General features: G+C 36.8%; 1 protein-coding gene across 4 annotated transcripts in view; it reads right to left on the reverse strand.

The window, feature by feature from the left end:
- PTPRR (protein tyrosine phosphatase receptor type R) overlaps positions 1–22,016 on the reverse strand; it is a 283,354-nt gene that overhangs the window by 106,697 nt on the left and 154,641 nt on the right. For 3 of the 4 annotated variants that reach the window (XM_008004011.3, XM_008004014.3, XM_008004012.3), the window contains 3 exons: positions 20,957–21,112; positions 13,926–14,036; positions 5,562–5,830 (listed from right to left, as the gene is read on the reverse strand). In XM_008004011.3, the coding sequence (XP_008002202.3) occupies positions 5,562–5,830; positions 13,926–14,036; positions 20,957–21,112 (536 nt within the window). Of the gene's footprint in view, positions 1–5,561; positions 5,831–13,925; positions 14,037–14,316; positions 14,497–20,956; positions 21,113–22,016 lie in introns of those variants that run through there. The other variant, XM_073020948.1, reaches the window with a different exon arrangement.

The raw sequence follows: 22,016 nt of genomic DNA on the forward strand, positions 1-22,016 counted from the left end.
CCAAGGTAATGATTACAGAAAGAGATAATCAATAATGAGAAAGTTGGAGGAGCAAGAATCAACATGATCTGGTGATTAGTTGGAAAAAGGGAGAAAAGAAGAGAGAATTGCTATGTTTCTCTTTTATTTATTTATTTATTTATTTTGAGACAGGGTCTCACTCTGTCACCCAGGCTGGAGTGCAATGGCACAATCTCAGTTCACTGCAACCTCTGCCTCGCAGGCTCAAGTGATCCTCCCACCTCAGCCTCCTGAGTAGCTGGGACTACAGGCGTGCACCACCACACCCGGCTAATATGTTCTCATTTTATAAGATTCTTTAACCTTCATCATTTCAGAGTGTATTCTTTATACTCAGTTAAGCAATCCATTTAGTCTCTATATCTTATTTTACTTATCTTTTAACTTTAAAACTATATTTTATGATTAATAATATCAAAGTGACAGATTCCCCCAATCAGGGATGAGAAATTTATATGACATGATCCAAAAGATTGGGACAAGTGACTCATAATGCAGCCTTTATGGTCTCATGGTGATTTTAATAAAGCCATACTTTTATGCAATAAGTAGAAGATTATTACCTCACTCCAGGATCAAAAGATGGAGAGCTATTAAACATGAGACTATTTTAAAGGCATCATTAGAACACATATACATAAATTAAATTTTAAGGCTTAAAACTGTCAGAAAAGTTTTCTGACTGCATGGAACACTGTACGTTCTTCCAATGTGGTCACTTTTAAAACTCTTCATTATGTCATCTTGGCAGGGAATTGTGGTAGAAAAATGGGAGTGAGAATAGAACAGGAAGGGTTGGTGGAATAGGTAAAGTGTTTCCCAATAGCTACTGGGAGTTCACCTGAGGTTAGTCATAAAAACAGTCATTAATTGGTGAATTCATTCATTTAGGCATTTATTTCCAGGAGCTCCTGGTCTCCAGAAATTATGTTCTATGTGTAAGAGATAAGGAGACGATTAAATCATACATGTGTCCTCAAGAAACTCAGAGTCTATTGGCTACAACATATTAGTAAACCAGAACTTAAAGACAACAAAGAAGTGCTATAAATACAGTATGCACACGGGGTTATGGAACTAAAGCAACGGGGAACTGAAGAGCCGTAGCTGAATCAGTACTGGGCTGGAGGAAGCAGGAGAAGGAGGTAGACGGAGCCTCAAATTGGCTTCCAAGAGGAAGTGATGCTTAAATCCCCCTCCCTGTATTCCTACTCCCACTTTCACCTTTGGACCTTCACTGTATTCAGGCTGTCAGGGTCTTTTGGTGTTTTATTGCCTTTGAAGAAATCTGAGAGCAGAAAGCAGGGAAATTTGAGTCCTGTCATGGGCTTTGTGTTCTAAAGGCCAGGCCTTTGGTGGAAGGTGGTGTCTCAGGGTGTGGATGTCAGATAAGGTAGGATATGAAATAAGCCAGAGTAGGCTTTTCTATTCCCAAAGCCTAAGAAAATGCCCATGGGCCCAGGGGAAGTATTAGAAGGGCTGCTTTGTGGGTGCAGGTGAGACCCTGGATCCTTCACCACTGAGCCCTGGGAAATGGGGGACCCTCAGTAGGAGGACCGTGATCCTTGGTAGAGCCATGAGAAATGGATGGAAAGTGTTTCTGGGGGATCATGTCTTAGATATGCCCAGGTTTTCCTATGCCTCCATTTGGGGTAGAACAGTGAGATGATTCTTGGGCATCTAAGAGTGGTTTGGATACAACTGAAAAAGAGGAAGAGAGAGAGGAAAGGAGAAAGCAATGGCTGGAAAGGAAGGGACTGTATGAATGGCCACAGGAAACAACATGGTGGCAACTGTCCTGGGAATAAATATGAGAACCAAGGAGATAATGGATATTTTAGCAGATGACAATGTGCACAGATGACATCAAGGCAGATGGGGGCTTACTCTTCATGTTGAGAAAGTCTCCTTAAAATGTAGAGGAAACTCTAGGAAACCAGAAGTAGGTTGGGTGAATCAGAAAAGGACTGAGATTGAGTTTCTACCATTTAGGTGAAACGGCATCTAGAAAAAAAGCTTAGGTTGAGTTACAGAAAAATAAAATTGTATTTCTTGTCTTCTTGATTTGTAGACCCAGATTAATGCCCACTATATTGATGGTACTTTTCAAGGGCAAGGAGGAATAGGGAAAAGGACAGGTTCTAGACAAATATTAACTCTTAGGCTTAAAAGAGAAAGGCATGGTACCTGGAAAAATGTCCAAGTAGTGGGATGAGCCTAAGGGAGTGTTTAGTAGGAAATATGGGTGGACACAGGCTCCCAAAGGCCAGATCAGAAAAAGCCTCATATTTTATATGTAGAAGTTATCAGTTTCTTCCAGAAGGCAATGTGGAAACACTGAGGAATTTTATAAAGAGAAAAACACTCAAATATAATTTAGAAAACCACTGTTTGAGAGGTCTAGAGAGTAGACTGGGAAAAAAAAAAGAAAAACGGAATTTGAGGTGGGGACCAGGAGGAGACTGGCTAGAATTAGGGAGATCCTGAGTTCTCAGTGGGATTGGGGTTGGACAGGAGGAACGGTTGGGAGAAGGTGCCAGGTCTTCATAATGTTCGGCTATATGGGGAGGGGAAAGAAACAACATGAAGGAGCTGAGGGTATTACAGGTTTCGGAGAGTCACTATTTAAAAAGAAGAGAAATGATTTGATGAGGACAGTCTCGAGTTCCATTTCTGAATGTTATAAGTTGGTAGTGTTTAAGAAAAGTCAGAGTAGCGACGCACAGTTCAGCACTGAAATATGGGTCTGGATTTCAACAGAAAGGTAGATGGAGCTAAAGGTTCTTTTTCGGGAATCACTAAAAGGTAGTAAGAGAAGAACTGGCCATGGTTGGATGACTGAGGGAGGAGAGAAGAGGACACAGAATGAAACTCTGAATCTGGAGGAGACCAAAGGTAGCAACTCAAGAAACAGAAAAATGATGTATTTGAGGTCAAAGGAGGAGAGAAGTTTAAAAAGGAGGTAGTTATTAGTGCTAGATGGGAAATGAAACATGTGCTTTGAATTTGGTAGTGAGACCATCGATACTTAATTTGATAATCGAGCATGTGAAAGAAGCAGTGAGAATGAAAGGTGGGAGAAGAACAATGAGGCAGCAAGTACACGCTGTTCTTTTAAGACACGTATTTGAGAAAGGAAGGAAAAACAAGAACCAGAGGAGGAATTAGATTAAAGGAGTTTCTTTAATACAAAAAGGAACCTATTTCTATGCTGAGGGAACAGCATTAGCAAAGAGGGTACAGTTGAAGGTAGAGGAGGAAAACTGATGAAGTTACTAGGGTTGAGGGGAATGACCTGGAGCCCTTGTGGAGAGACTAGTCTTCTCCTGTTCTGAGGTGGAAAAAAGTAGGAGGTGAAGTGTGGGATGCAGTGAAGTTGTAGGTAAGGGGACAGAGAATCTATTTAACACTGATTACATACTTGCTCTGCTAGAATCCCCCATTTGAACCAAAGAGATGGGTACGATTCTGTCCTTGTATTCTCCCTCTTAAAGATTCACTTTAATGAAATGAATAAGTGAGTATTTAACCTTATACTCCTTTAAATTGTAGACCAACATGTCCAGCAGTGGTCTACAGGGGGCAGGATGTTGGGAATGGCTATTTCCCTAGTCAATTTTATACTGACCTTGCTTAGAATTGGTAGTGCATGATGATAATAAAAATTTGTCTGACTTTTAATCAGTTTTATTATGACCTTCATTCTACTATAGATAACATGGCCTCTTATTGCCTGCAGAGCTTTCTTGCCACCGGCCCTTCATTCATCACTGATACTCAGGTGTCTGCTTCAAAGTTACTCTTTGAAGCAAACATAAATGCACAAAAATAATGTGGATAACAAAAGCAAAAGAACCAGAAAGAAGCTTAAAAAAATAAGTTAAACCTCTACATCTTTTAGAAGAAAATGAGGTCCAAATGAGTGAACGACTCAGGTGAGGCCACCAAACCTAGGAATGGCAGGGCTGGGTCTGGAATTCAGTTCTCCTGACTCCCAGTTAGCCTCGGGCAGAAAGTTCCATCTTGTCTACCTTTCCACAGTGCATCATTAAGAGTAATTTGGTGATATCTACATAAGTGAATGTCACTTGGAGACCCACACTGCCTATCAAGAAACTACAAGTATTTTAGGGGAGGAGGCAGAAAGAATGACTTGATCAATCTCTGTTTTCTTCCTGGTGTGGAGTCAAAGTGTTCAGTGTTTAAGGACCTTTAGAGATAAACAAATTCCTTTATTTTTATGTCATTCATTGTTCCTTGGCAATACTTTCAAATAGTTATGAAGGATCAATTTTGTATTCTGCAGTTCTTAAAACCCCAAGCTATATTTTTTGAAGAGTGTGTTTGTGTGTATAAACCACAAGTATTTGCATAGGGCATTGTGATGTATCATGGGAAATATATTCAAAATTTATATATGTGATTTAAAAACCTCGGGCAACAAAATATACAGGGTTAGAAAATGGAGACATAGTAAAATAAGAGGAGAATGAACCTGGGATATTACCGTGAGAACTTACTCTCCCACTACCCTGGTGTCCAAAGTTGAATACACTACAAGTCATATTTTAAATATAAAATTAAAGTTTATTTTAAGAAACACATGGGAAAGCTTTACTTGATATTTTTGAGAGGTAAAAAATTAGTCTCTCGTTTATGTATTTTGCAAATCCAAGTTTTCTTACATTGGATTTGCTTTTAATGGAAATGGATCAGTATAAAGTGAATCACATGTATAATACATCACAAAAAAGGTAAGGCAACAAAAATAATGGCATGGATTTTTTTTTTTTCTTCAGATAGAGTTTCACTCTGTTGCCAAGGCTGGAGTGCAGTGACGCCATCTTGGCTCACTGCAACCTCTGCCTCCCAGGTTCAAGCAGTTCTCACATTCCAGCCTCCCAAGTAACTGGGATTACAGGCATGCGCCACCTCATCTGGCTAACTTTTGCATTTTTAGTAGAGATGGGGTTTTGCCGTATTGGCCAGGCTGGTCTTGAACTCCTGGCCTCAAGTGATTCACTCACCTCAGCCTCCCAAAGTACTCGGATTATAGGCGTGAGCCACTGTGCCTGTCCAGTGTTATGGATCTTGATATTGAATGCTTGTTGTGGTTAAAAAATGCAGAGCTAAAATTTTTTTAAAAATTAATCCATGGCATCGACTCCTGCCTGACTCCAGACAATGTGGGCTTTTGCAGGAAACTCTGAGCTTGTTCTCAGTCTCTCTACCTACCAGAGTTTCATGACGATTAAACAAGATAGCATCTTGTGAGGTCAGTGAACTTGAAGATGAACTTTGCTTGGATCTACACCATCTTGGATCTAGACAAGCTTAACAGAATCAGACATACCTAACAGATTTTATCTAACACAGTTGGATTCCTTTGGGAGACAAGAAACACTACTTCGTCTGACTGCCCATTTAGTGGTGAACAATTCTACCCAATTATGTCAATCATTACTAGTTCTTTCTTTTTTAGTTGATGAATACTCTTTTTATAAAAAGCCACACATAGGGGATACAGAACAAGCTCTTACCTCTCCTGAAGTCCTATGGGCTTCATTTTGAAAGGAGAAGGGCAGACGGAGGTAGCGGTGGTAGCTTTGATCTCAGGAGCCCCTCGGCCTTGAGGGTCCACGACAACATTCAGTACCTTTGGGGCCTGCTCAGGTTGGACCATGCTGTGGACAGTCTTTGCCTCAGACAGTGCTGGCTGTAATGTGATGGGTGATAGGTGGATCTCCTGGTTTTTCTCTTTATCTTGTCTTAAGGAAAGCTGAAACCTCTCTTTTAATCTGTAAAGAATCTGTAGAAGGAGATATAAAAAACTCCTGTCACATTTTCTCACACTAAACAACAGAGTATGATCTTCTCCATCCCACCCTGGCATACAAACCAAAATAAAGGCTTAACGATAAAGTAAACAAAGCCCTGTAAAAGATGATTTCTCAGTTTCATGGTATTGAGATTTTCCTCAAGACAGTATACTTGGTATTTCTAGTTATGCTGCACATACGTATCAACTAATTGTGCACATGAATCTGTTCCATAAAGATACATTCAAAAGTAACTAATTTTATTAAAAATGCCAGAGGTTAGTTTGGTCACATGGGGAAATGGTAGGCTTATAGAAGGAATAACCATAAAACACAGGTCTACAACATTTAGAGAAATGGAGATATGCATCCAACATGGCTTAGTAGAAAAAAGTAGTCTTGCAAATATTAATAAGATGATAGTTATGCTATAAACCACTATTTCTTATGTTGGTAAATCTCTGCATTAGTCATATATCAACTTGAGTATCTGGTAAATACTTGACAAATTAAATTTAGGGTATCTATGAAAGAATAATTTGGACAACCAGAATTTTTACTTTTACCACTTTGCCCTCCTAAGTTTTAATATTTAATTTAACTTAATTTTGATACAGGATCTGGCTCTGTTGCCCAGGCAAAAGTGCAGTGCTGTGATCATAGCTCACTGTAACCTGGAGCTCTCCTTAAGGGAAAAGACTATATATCTATGAGAGAGAACTAGAAATGCATATTAAACATTGAACTCCTAGGAAAAGAAAGACATTTTATTGTTTTTTATGTCAGTTCACCTCCTTGTAATCTGGAAACATTCATACTGGTGGTATTCATTGACTCTGGTAGGGAAAAGTTAAAGCTTAAAATTTGAAAAATGGGTAGATTTGGAATATTCACATGATAAATGTTAATCACATGAATGAGAAAGAAAAGATGTCTGATATTAAGTAAAATGTCTTCTTACTTTTATTATAATTACTTTCAAGCAAATGTAATGTGTTTTCTTTAAGCTATAGGATGGAAAAGACTGAAGATAAATGCCTTTATCATGTGCATAGTGTCTAAGGTTTTTAACTTACTGTTTCTCTTCAGTTTCCATGACCCTCATGGTGTAAAAGCAAAACCTGCACTAGAACAGTATCAATCAGATGATACATATATTTTAGGCTTACTGTGTTCAGTTAAATATTTAATTACTAAATGATGAGGCAACAGAATTTAAAGTATTGTTTTAGTTGCAAGAAAGTTATTTTCCCAAATGTAGAAAAAATATATCAGTACCTTTACAAAAATATGTTTAGAAGATAAGGCATATATTACATATTTTAAGCTCTTCACATCTAAATATAATATGCATATCAGAACATTTACTTGCCTGTTTATACTTGGATTTTGGAGAAATATGAATGAACAATGAAAATGGGAAAGCCAAGGAAATCTTGACCTTCTCAATTGTTCTTGACAGGTAGCTTTTATATTAGTGTAAAACCAAGTCTAGTCCAAAGTCCTTCCTTACCACTCATGAGCTTATGTTTTCGAGGAGAAACCTTTGTAACATATTTTCCAATCAGTCATCTGTTTACTTCATGTCTGGTTACAGGTCAACTTTGCAACCTGTGTCCATGTAGTATGTGTACAAACTGATTTCTACATCTTTAATTAGGGAAAAGTAGAACCTGCAGAATGTATGATGTATATAAGATAGTGTTTAAAAATACTCAAGAGATTGGACTGTCTGAAAAAATATGGAAAAAAATGGAAGACATTGCTACTTGGCAATAGGGTAGTTGCCATGAAATTAAGCTGTAAAGCAGTGATTCTCAACTGGCAGGGATTTTGCCCTCAGGAAACGTTTGGCAGCTCTAGAGATATTTTTGGCTGTCATATTTTCAGGGTGTGGGGGAAGGAGAAGGGAAAGGGTGCTACTGGCATCTGGTAGGCAGGGGCTAACTACCTTTACAATGCATTGGAAAAGCTCCCCACACACCCCCGCCAACAGAAATAGTAACTCCGAAATGTCAGTAGTGTTGTTGGTAAAACCCTGGTGTAAGGGTTCACAAAAATTTTGTGGTGTAATCTCCTCATTTCACATTTAAGTCCTGAGCTGTTGGATGATTTATGGAGGGTTGGAAAGAAAACCTCGGATCCGGGTTTTCTGACTTCCAGGTATGTGATCATTCAACTCTATTGTTTCCTCCAAATTCTCATGTCCTTCTTTGAAACCTCTTTCCAAAAGCATCTGGAAAAGTGTGTCAGAGATTTTTCTCTGCACAGATTGAGATCTGGAATAGAGCATATGCATATTTCTCTATGGGAATTCGCTTTGTTTAAAAACTCAACCGAAAAGCTTACCGTAGCAATGGCAAGTCAACATTTTGCCTTCATCTCTAAGAGCTTGTTTGACTCTTGGACTGGAATAAAGTCATTTAATAATTTAAAAAAGGAAAAGAAAACAGATTATTGAATGAGAGGAGTGGCAAAACTCAAACTATAGCAAGAGAAGGAAAATAATAGTGGGAACAAAAAACCAGAGGAACACAGAAATGGGAGGAAGCTAAAAAAATTCTATGAAGCTTTTTTGTAGCTTAAAATTTTCGTTAAAAAATCTCATGAGTAACACAAAACATTCTGTTTGGATTAGAATGTGTTCAGATTTCAAAACAATGCCACCAACCACTAGTCTTTAACATTTGTTCTTTACAGTATTTTACAATTAGTTCTGAAGGAGTTCATTCATTCTTTTAATTTAATAATCCTGAGCCAATCCCTACTACATTCCATAAACAAGATATTGTAGATGCAAAAGCAACACAGAACTCTGTCTTCTGGGAATTCATAGGCTTCCAGAAAAGATAAATGTGTAAAAACTATGTCCAGTACAAAGTACTAAGTGCAAAAATAGAGGTGTGCCCACAGCACACAGGTACAATGTGGCACACATTTACCAGTTCCATCTGGGTAGAATGGCTCTGATAAATACAGCCATTCGCATCTGCTACTGGAGTTGTTTGTGGTCAGAAATACATGTTCACAAGACAGTGATAAGACTAAAAAAAAAAAAAAAAAGACCAGTTTGACTGCTTTATGATAACAAATGGAATTATGGTAAAGAGCCCCGACTTTCAATTTAGATAGACTTGGTTTTGAATTTTTACCACTTCCTACTCCGCCACCCCCATACCCACCCATTGCATGTTCTTGGTCAAGTCATTTATTTTTTCTGAATCTTAGTTTTCTCATAAGTAAAATTAGGAAACTAAAATATGTTAAGCGTTTAGTACGAGGCAGTAAATTTACCACCAGTTTAGTACCAATAAGTGTGCAATAAATGGAATAAATTAATTTTTATTGTTATTACTATTAAGACAGTTGTGTTCTTCTTGATACAGAAAAAATTGAAAATTAGTTTGAGTTACATGCCTACTTAACCAATCATTCCAGCTAGGAAGCTAGTCCTATTTCCCTTCGTTCTGAGGGATTATATATAACAAGTGAGAAAATTATGTCCACCTTTGACATGTATTTATTACCTGATGTTAAGGCTATAACAGGTAGTTCAATGTAGCATTTCTTGCTGCAGCTACTAGACTACAACTAGAGAAACTCTTTCCCTCCCATATGGATGACTTTCCTGTGGGTCTAACACACCAGTGCTTTTATTGATCCAAATGACTATTTTCATGTGATTTCTAAAACTGCTTTCCAGAAGCAATCTGGCCTGTAGACATCTCTAGCTACATTTCATAAATGCCTTTGTACTTGTCAACAAACCTGTAAGGACATTTGAATGTCTAATTTAGATGATAGATGGTGTTCTTTCTATTATTTGTTCAAGTTTAAGAACTAATTCTTCTTAGTAATAAGTTTCTTTCATCTAAAACAGACTGAATGGATTGGATGTTGCCCACACATTTTTTCTTGGAAAACTGTATTTTTCTATTTGTCGCTCCACCCACTGTACATTCACATTTGTGAGGTGCTAAATAAGTCACATATTTGAAAATGTCATGCCTGTCTAATTTTATGCCTTGCAACATTTTTTTTTTGTATTTTAAGGAAAGTAAACAATATGCCACTTTTCAAAAATTTTGCCAAGTCTTATGTTGTTGTTACATAGCACATACAACCTTCCATTACAGCAATTTACCTATATAATTTTATAACAAAACCCACGCTTTTTGCTTCTACGGCATATAGGAAGGCCAATGCAAATGGAAGCACTTGGTTTTTCATAAATACAATCAATGCCGGGGGAAAATTCTGAATTATATCTTTCCTTTGTCACGGAATCAACAAAACTATGGGAAACAGAGTTGGAATACAGGTGTTTCAGAATCACAAAAGTGACAGTACAAGTCTCACTGAGAAATGCATGTGAACGCTTACTTTAAAACAAGCTTATTATCAAAAAAATTTGAACATTTAGAAAGATGAGCTTATTTTAGACAATCACTTTGACATGTCCCTAAACATGAACTCTTGACTCCTCTGTGGTAAGTTACATCAGATAAACTTGGCTTCATGCTAATCCTATTAGGTAGTACCTCTTTTCTTGTGAATATGAACTTCCTGTCTGTGTGTTGCCGGTTCCTCTGTTACTTTTCAGAATTTGTTTTTATTTATATATTTTTCAGAGACAGAGAATCTGTAGCCCAGGCTGGAGTAAAGTGGCATGATCATAGCTCACTCTAACCTCAAACTCCTGGGCTCAAGTGCTCCTCCCTTCTCAGTCTCCTCAGTAGCTGGGACTACAGGCGCGTGCCATCAGCCTGGATAATTTTTTAAACCACTTTTTTTGTAAAGACAAGGTCTCACTGTGTTTCCCAAGCTGGTTTTAGACCCCTGGGCTTATGCAATCCCTCTGCCTCTGCCTCCCAAGTGCTGGGATTACAGGCATAAGCCACTGCACTTGGTCCCCCTGTTACTTTTAAAAGTGACTCCTTCAAATTAAAATTTGAGATAGTGTTTGAAATCCACCTAATTATTTCTTTCATTTGTTTAAGAACTATCCGAACACACTCATCTCCATTCCCAACGTGTCCCTTTCCCAGGAAATGAAAACATTTCCACACAGGCAGGGAAGCCAAATAACCTAGGAGTCATCCTTAATTTTACCCCCATTGCTGAGAATTGGGACACAGCAAGTTTTGTCGGTTCTACTTTCAAATAGATCTCAATCCTTCACTTCTCTCCGTCCCCACCACCCACCCCTGTTCTATGCCACCAGCATCTTCTTCATCGGGATATTGCAGAAGCCTCCAGAAAGATCCTCCTCCTTCCACAATTCACCCCATCCTCTGTCCACCACTTTCTACCAGAAGAAAATATGATCTTTTAAACACACACAGCAGATCACATCAAGGCTCTGCCTAAAACATTCTTCCCCTCGAGCCTGAACAGGCTAAGCTTATTCTAATTGCACCCACTGTACCCTCTGCCTGGGGTCCTTTACTCACATATTCACCCGTAGGTCTCAAACATCTCAGGTGGCTCTGCTCCACTCACTCGTTATTATGGTCTTTTCTTCATAGCATTTATCACTATTTGATTTTTTAAATGAATATACTATTTTTTAGAGCAGTTTTCGGTTTACAGAAAAACTGAGCAGAAAATACCATGTTCTCACATACCCGTCTTCCCTACCTCTTCATTTTCCCCTGTTATTAACATCTTGCATTGGTGTGATTCATTTGTTGCAACTGATGAACCAATATTGATGTATTATTATTAACTAAAGTCCATAGTGTAGGTAGTGTAGATTAGGGCTCACTCTTCATACATTGTACAGGTTTTGACAAATTCATAATGTCATGTATTCATCATTACAGAATATAGAATAGTTTCATTGCCCTAAAATCTGCTGTCCTCCACCTAGTCGTTCCCTTTCTCTGAAATCTCTGACAACCACTGATATTTTCACTATCTTTATAGGCTTGACTTTTCCTGAATGTCATATAGTTGGAATCACATAGCACGTTCACCATTTGATTTTTTAAAAATTAACTTAATTATTTTCTATGTCTCCCTCTAGAGTAAAGACTTGAAGAAAACAGGGATCTTATCTGTCTTGTTTTCTCCTTTGCCCACAGCACCAGCAACAAATAGGCCCACAGAGAATATTCTGCAGGAATCTGTTGATTGAATGAATAGATGAATCCACCTGCTAACCCAATAGAGAGCCATCACCTATACTTCTGAAATGCTCCTTTCTTGATTTGTTCTAATAACGTTGGAGCCGACTTCCCTAAGTTTCTGACTTTTACATTGATGTTTTCCAAATTTTGGGAAAGGAAGAGTCATCCTCTGGCTCCAAGTAGTTGAGGGTGTGACTACTATAGGTCCTTTTGCCACGAGACCAACATAGGCATTTATCTAGTTACATCAGATACATGAGCACACCCTGAGTTCGAAATGCAGACTCTGAAGCACATTCTATATGTTAATAGCAAGCTCTGCTCTGTTTCTGCTGTCCTTTAGTACTCAAAGGCTGGACATGAATCTGCTTTCCCACTTCCCTCCTTTTATCCTTGCCTTTGCTCTTCTGAATCACATCCATTGATCCCCTGAATATTTTCCACTATTATCACTTTCAATTCCTTTCTATTCTCTTCCTCCTCTTACCCTTTCTCATCTGCAAGGCAGAAAAACACCCTAATTGTGACTGACAAGAGAGGGAACAGCACTTGAGATTTCCCATATGAAGGAAAGAAGGACCGCGTATATTAAAGTGCAATTAACCATAGCAAGGAACTACATCTTTCAAAACAGAGATGCCCGGAAGACTATGCCATAATTTCCCAAAATCTCAAACTTTCTCTCTTTAAAATCCCTTCCTCTTAATCTCTACCATGTGAATATAAAAATCAGGGTTTTCTTTTTACTCAATTCTAAATTATTCTTTTGTTTATTGAGTCACAATTCTTAGAATTTTTTTTTTTTTCTTAATGCTTGACCCATAGGAGCTACCTCTGAATTCATTATGATGGAAGATTTAGGGTACTTTTGTTACTTCACGTATTTTAAACTCTAGAAAACATGCCCATCTTCACTCTGTTTAAGACCGTGCTTGTTTTATATCGTCTAAGTTTAGCCCATGCAGCCTCTGTCTTTCCAGACTGAGCCTCAATCTTTCTAACAGTAACCTCTTCCCAGTAGGGGGGGCAGAAATAAACAAAAACCAATAAAACACTTAGCAACATTGTTGATTGTGGAGAGAAATAAGTAACAATGACTTTTGGGGGGCACTTAAAAACTAAGGAAGAAGTGTTTATTTAAATGTGCAAAATTAAAAAGAACATAGCTCACAGGGAAAAAGGACATTAAAACCTATTTGTAAACTCTAAATATTATACTTGATCTTGAAATTTTCAAGAGTAGAAAAATCTTATTCTACCCTAAAGATACCGTTAATTCATTCAGTGCCAAATAGTACTGCTTAATTTAGTGGGTTGTTTATTTTGGGTTCTATTTTTAAAATTAGAAATATGCTTTTAAAGGCTACACCTTATTACTTACAGAGCTATTCCAGCATATACATTTATATTTTGTACTATTTATCCACCTTAAAAATGAATTAGTAGTCTAACTAACTTAGCCTTTGAGGGTATAATCATCTCCTTTTCATAGAATGCTTCCAAGGCCTTTTAAAAATAAGGAAATCAACCATTCCTTAGGGAGTAATCTTGTCTCAAAGACATATTTCTTTTTAATTTTTTTCCTGAGTTCCATAAAGATGATATAAAAGGAGAAATAAAGTAAACCCAAAGTGTGCCCGTGAGACTTTACTGACTTTGGGAGGGCTTCAGTGACCTCAGTAAATCACTTTGTAAAGCTTCGTTCTCAGAGTTGATCAAGTTACTAAAAACTGCATTGCAATTACAGCCTTATTATTCAGGTCAGCATCCTTAATTCCATAAGCTCTCCTTTAGCAATCGCTCTAATGTCAGGTATGAAATATTCCTAATCTAACAGGATCATAGTCTTGCTTCTGCTCCAAAGCATTTTAACATTCATTTGAATGGCAATGTACCCACTAATATTAAGCAGTGGGCTCAGCAAAGAATAAAATATACAAAGAAGCAAACTTACCATCAAACACGTTACTATAATAACAAAGATGCTGAGAAAAATGACAACAGCATAAAATCCTTCTTTGCTCCAGATTTTGTCCGCTTCATGCTGCCCTTGTAAAACATTTTTCTTTAAAAGCAAAACAGAAAGTCCGACGTTAAATGAGAGCTTGAGAAAACTGGCGTTCTTATCAGACACTAAACGTATTTTTAGCCTTATTCCATTTAGTGTAGTGCAACACACCTACACCCCCCGCTGCCAGAGCTGCTTCTCAAACTGATCTAAGACAACAGACTGCCATCCTTATATATCAAGAGATTAGTCTCCTATACAGGAGCAAGTGTGCCTGACATGGCATCTGCAGGTCCCAGGCTTTCTAAATATCCTCAGCGTCTCTCTTGGAAACTACCTGGTTCATAGGTAAGAGAGGTCTGTTCCTTTCTGTGTGGAGGAAATTGTTTCTTAAGATTTCCTTACTCTGTTTTAAGTCCCCTCCCACAACATCAGCACCCTGGATTACGTGCTGTACTACCGTTCTTTACTTTTAAACAAAAGTGAAAGAAGTGCAAACAAAAGCTTGTGGTGCATTAATAAATACAGCAACAATGCCAGGATTATTTCCTTCTTTTCTTTCTTCTAATCACACCTTTTGTTTTTAAATGGACTCTATGCTGTCAAAACCTGACTAAAATATCATCTCAACAATATATATTGTTAGAATATCACATATTTTTCTAAAGTAATAGGGAACATTAAAAAGTTCTGAATTATTGGCAATAAAAGGTAAAACACATAGGTTTATTTTTATTAGTATCATTTTTGTTCCACTTTGGGGATGGAAGGGCAGAGAAGCATGAATAAAGTGTGCATGACTCTATTACTTTTATTTCATTTTTTTTTAAATAAGCACATTGACTAAAATCCAATCTTAGAATAAAATTAAGTTATATAATTTAGTGACAGTATAGATTTACAGTTAATGAAGCTAACTTGAAACCAAGTAGTCCATAATGAGGGAAACCATAGAAAGGCTAAATCAAGTCCAGTGCTTTAACTCATCTAAAAGTTCATTTTGTTGAAGGTTGCCTTTTAATTCCCTTTAGTGAGAGTACATATCTGTCCTTGGATATTGTTTCCAGTGATTAAGAAGGCCTTGAGTAAAACATGCCTTGCAGGTGTCTGAACTTTGAAATCATTGCTAATTTATTTTTAAGGCTTTTAAAAAATAAAATATATCCAACATTTATAAATCAGACAAAAAAATTTACCTTGAAAAATATTTTATGAGAACTTTCATTCTGGAATGCAAGTGTGTTTTGGTGGGAAGATAAGCAAGGCTGAACAGAGAAGATTTTTGAGTTCAATTGTGATTATAAAAAATATTTGGAGAAAGCCTTTATTAATTGCTAAAGAAATCAGGATTCTATTTCCCTTACTTGTAAAACATTGATGTGCTCACTAATTATAGTACAAATAGTATCTGGCCTACTTTCTAAGACATAAATAGATGCATAGATACAAGAAATGATTTAGACATGTATTTTAAAGATATATAAATGATAAATCGATGGAGAATCTGAAAACACTTGATTGATAAAATGATTAGAAACCAAGTATTCTGCTGCAAAAAAACTTTGGATTCAAGTGACAAATCTTCTTTCACCTCTTTGACGTTAGCTGTATCTTTTTTTTTTTTTTAATTGTAATGTCTCTATAAGCATAGCTGGAAACTAATAGAAAAGAAAACTCTTGCAGAAATCAGGTATAAATATGGAAATGAATTTTTTACGGGCAATAAAATAGCATCCATTGTTTGCTATAAAAGCAAACTAGTTAAGCCTTCAAGTAGGCAGCATAAATTTGTCAAATTTAAGTATAAGGAGTTGAGCTTAAGCCCATGTAAAATTTGGATAAAAAGGGGTGGTTAGGTGGGTGGAAAGAGATTTTGTGTTCCTAACCTGATTTGGTTCATTTTTTTTCCTTGCTGTAGTTCTACAACTCCTAGAATATCAACATGTTCCTGTCTGCTTAAGACAAACCTGTTTTGTTTTCTTTTTTAACTGAAGCAGTAATGATGAAAGAATTAACTCCCACCCTCCCATCCCCCATTCCCAGTTAGCAAGACACATGTTTTAAACTCCTAGAACTTAGTCACTGCACTTTCTTGGTAAATAGATCTCTTTCTGAGTCATGCTACTCCTGCTGAACACTACTATATTTGTACAGAGATCTAAAAAACTTGATAAGGGCAGGGTAATAAATAGAAAAGTTTGTAGTTAAGAGCTCAGAAACCAAGACTATAATTTACAAGAATCTTCAATCTAACCTTTGCATAGGGTTAAACCTCATGATTTTTATATTTTGTCAGGGGGCCGAGGGTTGAATAATTCAGAGGCTCTGTTGCTGGGTCAAGCCAATGCCACTATATCATCTTTGTGTTTTATTATTTCATAGCTACATTGCTTTGCCCTTTAACTTAGTTGCAGTGAAAGAAGCTGATAGGTTTTATTATTTAAAAATTTGGGCAGTTTTCAGTATAGTTAATAATGACTTCTCTATATCCTGTTTAATAATTTGATGCACTATAGCTCATTCTTCTTTCTTTCTTTTGTCCTTTCTTTCTCTCTTTTTAAATATTTTAATCAATTCTGATCTCAGATGTGGAAGGAGATCCCAAATGCTAGGAAAGATGATTCAGAGATACAGAGGATCTAGGAGATACACCTCTTTAAGAGAGAGGAAGCACAGAGAAAAAGAATGAAGTGCAAGCGTTACAAAGTAGCTGGTTAATTTGATTGACTTGGCAGATACATGAGATGTATCCTATAACAATATGGCTTTGTTGGATAATGCCAGGTTTCCACTGTACTGTGCTCAATGTGAGCAATTGTTCTGAATGGTCCAATACAAGTTAATATTGATTGTGTGGCTCCTCAGCACTGTATGGCTAGGTCTATACTAATTAAGACTAGAGTACCTGCTAGTGTTCCTAGTTTGAAGGAATAATCATTAAACTCATACATTATTGTTTATATTTATATGTAATGGGTTTTTTTTCTTTGTAAATATTTCATGAAGGTATCAGTCGGCACACTGGACTTTTATTTAAAGAAGGTCACTTTCTCCTTTGAAATATAAGATTTGGAAACTGGAGTAATTTGCAATGGAACAACAACAAAATTCCTGAATCATTTTTAAAAATGTCAACACAGAGCTTACTGTTTTAATAGGTATTTAATTCATTTTGTAAAAACATTTAATTTCATTTTCCTGGGATTTTACTTATTAGGCAAGAGGAGGTCTAGTTTTATCTGTATGAGTGCCTATAATGTTCTAGATATCATATATAAATATATAAAAGAAATAATGTCTTTTCCTTTAAGAAACAGATTACAAATGAAAACAGATGACTAAACAAAAACAGTTTTCTAGTTGGTATTTTTTTTGTTTCTCAAGAGTCATTTTCAATTTAAAAAATCAAGCATATGAAAAAGCAACAAAAGCCATATCCTTCCATGAAAGTAATTAATGTAAGTTTAGAAATAGATGCTTTGAGACATCCTTCATGATGTTCTGTAATTCATGCAAAGGATGAAAAGCCAAAATACCAATGATCCTTTTTTTCTGTTAATGTATATGTTGCCATAATATGTTATAATTTTAAGATTAAAATGTGAAAAAATGGGTTGAGGCATAAGTTGTTATAAAACATTAACCACAGAAAACATGAATAAAGATGTAAGAAAACTCACAGAATAGCATTCACCAGTTTTAAGCAACTATCAATCAATATTTTTGCAGGGCTCCTTTAGGTTTTATCTATGCCAAGCGCCTCCCTGCTGGGGTGCCTGCTTACTACAGACAGCTTTTCCCTGTTTCTGCATTTAGAGATTCTGGCCAAAGGTCAAAGGGTAATAATGCCTGGCCCCTTCTAGGAGTGCTCAAACAAAAGGTTCAAACAATCTGTCTGTCCTTCGTGATATGCTCCTTATATCTGATTGGAATACTTCCTCATCTTCTGTAATGCATATTTTCTAAATTCTAGATTTCTAGATTCCAACAATTTTATGAGAAACTATGACATTTATCATCAAATACGCTTTTATTATTCAAGTGTAGTCTATTGTGAGCTAGTAGCTCTGTGAGAGGCCATTATGCTAAGTACCTCACCTTCACTGGACTAGGGTATATTGGAGGACGCCCAGGTACTTGCTTTAAGTCAGTTCTTTTTGCATGGGGAGCTTCTTTTGGTTTGCAAATCTGAGTGACTCAATAAGTTGCTCTATTCTTAAAGCCTTCAGGATGGCTTTTAAACTCAGAATAAAGCAACAGGGAAGGCCATTTATATGATTCTCTAAAAAGCTTATGGGAGGCAGAATATATTTATCCAATGGTCTTTCTAAAATTTAAAGAATTGTCCTAGGCAAGATGTGTAGCAGTCAGTCTGTGAAGGGCCTGGACTGTGGGAATGGGGTTTGGCTTTGTACACAAGCAGAACTGCTTCAGATTCAGACGTGGGCAGGGCTGGGAGGGCCCCGGTGGTTCACCTCCTGCTGACCCTCTCCTCTGGCCTCTCCAAAGCATAAGGGGGTCTCTTCTCCAAGGCTCCCATGGCACAGTGTAGTAACTTTATTTATAGTACTATATTCTTCTTATCTGTTTGTGTCACATTTGCCCTATTAGTGCATAAATTCATTGAGAACAAGCATCATTTATTTGTTTGTTTTCTTATGTGTTTATTTTTCTGGCTTTAGGTATTAACTAGCACAGTACTTGGCTATTTGTTGTTGTTGTTGTCTGTTTGTTTTGGGACAGGGTCTTGCTCTGTCACCCAGGCTGGAGTGCAGTGGCCTCATCATAGGTCATTACAACCTTAAACTCCTGGGCTCAGGTGATCCTCCTGCCTCAGCCTCCCAAGTAGCTGGGACCACAGTTACACACCACTATGCCCAGCTAATTTTTAATTTTTTTTTTTTTTGTAAAGTCAGAGTCCTGCTATGTTGCTCAGGTTGGTCTCAAACTCCTGGCCTCAACCAATCTTCTAGCCTTGACCTCCCAAAGTGCTGGGATTACAGGCTTGAGCCACCACACCCAGCATGACTATTAATTGATTCAGTTTTGCTGTTTGCCCATTGCATGCCAGGCACTAAATGAAGGCAACGAAGAAACAGATCAAATCACATGTCACAAACACTCAAAAAACCCACAGTGTAGAGATGAGCCTAAAGACTAATATGGGATAAGGAGTTTTTGTTTTAAGCTTGACGGGAACACAGGGTAAGGAGCATCTTTGTCTGTGGAGACACAAGGTACACAGTAGACTGATCTTAAGAAAGAGGTATGTAGATGAGTCAATATATACGAAAGCATAGAGGAAGGAGAGAGTATGATGTATCACAGATCTATCAAGTTTAGAATTGCCGAAATGTAAACTAGGAAAGTGCTGTTCAACAATTATAAAGCCCAGCATACAAAGGACCATAAACCATATTAAGAAATCTATACTTCATTCCATAGTATTTTGAAAGCCAAAGAAGAATCATGAAATTAGGAGGGCATGACCAAATTTATGTTGAGAAAGATTACTTTGGTGGCAGGAAAGAAACCACATTGGGTGTGTTGGGAAAGAGAACAGAGAAAGGTATAAAACCAAATGCAGGAAGACCAGTTGGGGGTGGTTGTGACAGTCATGGTTCAATGATGACATATATTCTCATTGTTCCAATTCATCCTGCATTCAAATTTCATTTGTCTGCTACCTATTCTGTGTGAGAATTTCTACATATACTTTAAAAATTCAATCCATATTTCAAGTTTATAAGTGCTATACCCATTTTGGATTTGAAGAAACTGAGGCTCAGGGAGGTTGACACCATGCAAAGGCAGACAACCTCACAGAGGTTAAATGGTCTGCCCATGGTCCACGCACATTTTACGTGTGGCTTTCGGGTACAAACTCCATCTGGGCTCAAGTGATCCTGCTGCTTCAGCCTCCCCAGTAGTTAGGATTACAAACATAAGCCACCATGCCCACCCAGAGCTTTTTATACCACACCTGTGATACTTACTAAAATGAGATGCAGTGTGATTTACTGTAAAGGCAAATAGATTAGGGATCAAGATATCTAGATTTTGGCCTGGGAAGGTATTTAAGACCAGCCTGGGCAACATAGCAAGACCCGGCCTCTGAGAGAGAGAGAGAGAGAGAGAGAGAGAGAGAGAGAGAGCGACCTAGATCTTAGGTGGTGCTTTATGCCTCTCTTGTTCTGTCACCTTGAGAGAGTCACTTAATTTCTATGGGCCATACTTTCTGTATCTACAAGGTGTTACATATATTCCCTCCAGTCTAATTTCATGATTCTATGAATAATTGAATTACACATATTTAGGATGATGATCCTTCCAGTAAGTTTGTTAGAGCGGGATGGAGTAAAAGAATTGGAAAGGAGATTAAATCCATTCAGGAGTGAGATGGTGGAGGTGGCAGAGGAAATTTTTAAAAAGTAACAAATTTGGAAAATACTATGAAGAAACATCTATAGTTCTTAAGACTTAAGTTCTTAAGAAACTATAGTTTCTTCAGCAAAAGAAAAATCACATTTCAAATTAATTTCAAATTTATGGGAAAAGGTGAATATCTGGTGACCATCTTGACAATGAAGACAATAAGGAGGGGTGCACCTGTAGAGAAAGAAATATTTAAATGTATTTTTGTTTTTTTGACATATCAGTTTCAAGTGATCAATTGACAAACACATCTAAATCTTCTTTCTTCTAGAAAATTTACTGGATAAGTCAAAGTAAGGTATAAGGCCACAAAGTTTTGAAGAAGAAAAATGTCAAAAAGTGAAACTTTAATATGAAAATGCATTTCCTTAAGAAGTAAACATATACAATGTAAAGATCAGAGAATTATGACACTCAGGGAAATTTTTATTATCAAATAACATACAATAAACAACTTTCATCTCAAAGCCTCTTGGGGTTGAATTACCATAGCATGCTAACTGTTCACATTCTTAAATGAAATGTTTCATGCAGCAACCTACCTCAGGAGAGACTTCTGTAATTCCAAACTGGGATAAACTTTGATGCAAAACATTGATATTAAGTGAACGAAGAACTTCCTCAGAGGGCAGAGCATCAGAAATTCCTGTTTTTCGGTTTATGGGAGACACAAACAGTTCAATACTGTTCTTCTTTCCCTAATAAAAGCAGAATATTTGTATTTGTTATAGACATTTTAAACAATTTTGGATAATATTTTAACCTTTCCTTTAGAAACATTAAAGGAAGTCAGAATTCTAGAATCCTAAAAGGCTTTGTGGAGATTACATTTATTAGTTATTCTCTGGTAGACTTAATATTACCAGTCCAAAGTCTAAAATCTTCAAATAGCTTTCTTGTAATTAGTTGTCCCTCGCCTGCAAGATTTATAATTTTATATTTCATTGCATGCTGATTCATTTACCATTCTATATTGTAATTTTTTTGATGTAGATTGTTCAGATGTTCCCTGAGTAATTATGTTTAAAGAAGCATTTTAAAATCAAATGAATTAAATAAAATCTGATGTAATAGTAAAATTACATATTAGATATCACCACTCTCTCTATTACTTTTATAACTTGTGTTAATGTGAAGGCTTGGCCAGCTGAAGAAGGTGGTGCCAGATGAACTTTGAAATCCTTTTCCTGATTCTGTTCTTCACCTCAAATATATCACACATTTAAAATTGGTCATTTGGTAGAAATGGATATCTTGTGTAGTGATGTCATGATACTTTTCCTATTAGCATTACCTTATTAGCTGAAATGGAGTCAGATAATTTCTTACCATAAATGTCTGATATTCTACACACACACACACACAGAGAGCAGATAAAAATGACATGACCATTGATAATATTATCTTTACAACTTACACAACACACTAATAGAAGGAAATTATTGTTAGCTTTCTTTCTGACACATGGAGTGCTCTCATGCTAGAAAGTTTTCTTTTAATGTGCGAATTCTAGCTGGGTATAAAATGAAGTATCAGTTTACTACAAGCAAGCCAGTAAAAGTTTTTCATGTTTGTAGAGAACAACAGACAATAACTAAATAC

This window comes from Chlorocebus sabaeus, chromosome 11, assembly GCF_047675955.1.
Source record: "Chlorocebus sabaeus isolate Y175 chromosome 11, mChlSab1.0.hap1, whole genome shotgun sequence".
Lineage (NCBI taxonomy): Eukaryota > Metazoa > Chordata > Mammalia > Primates > Cercopithecidae > Chlorocebus > Chlorocebus sabaeus.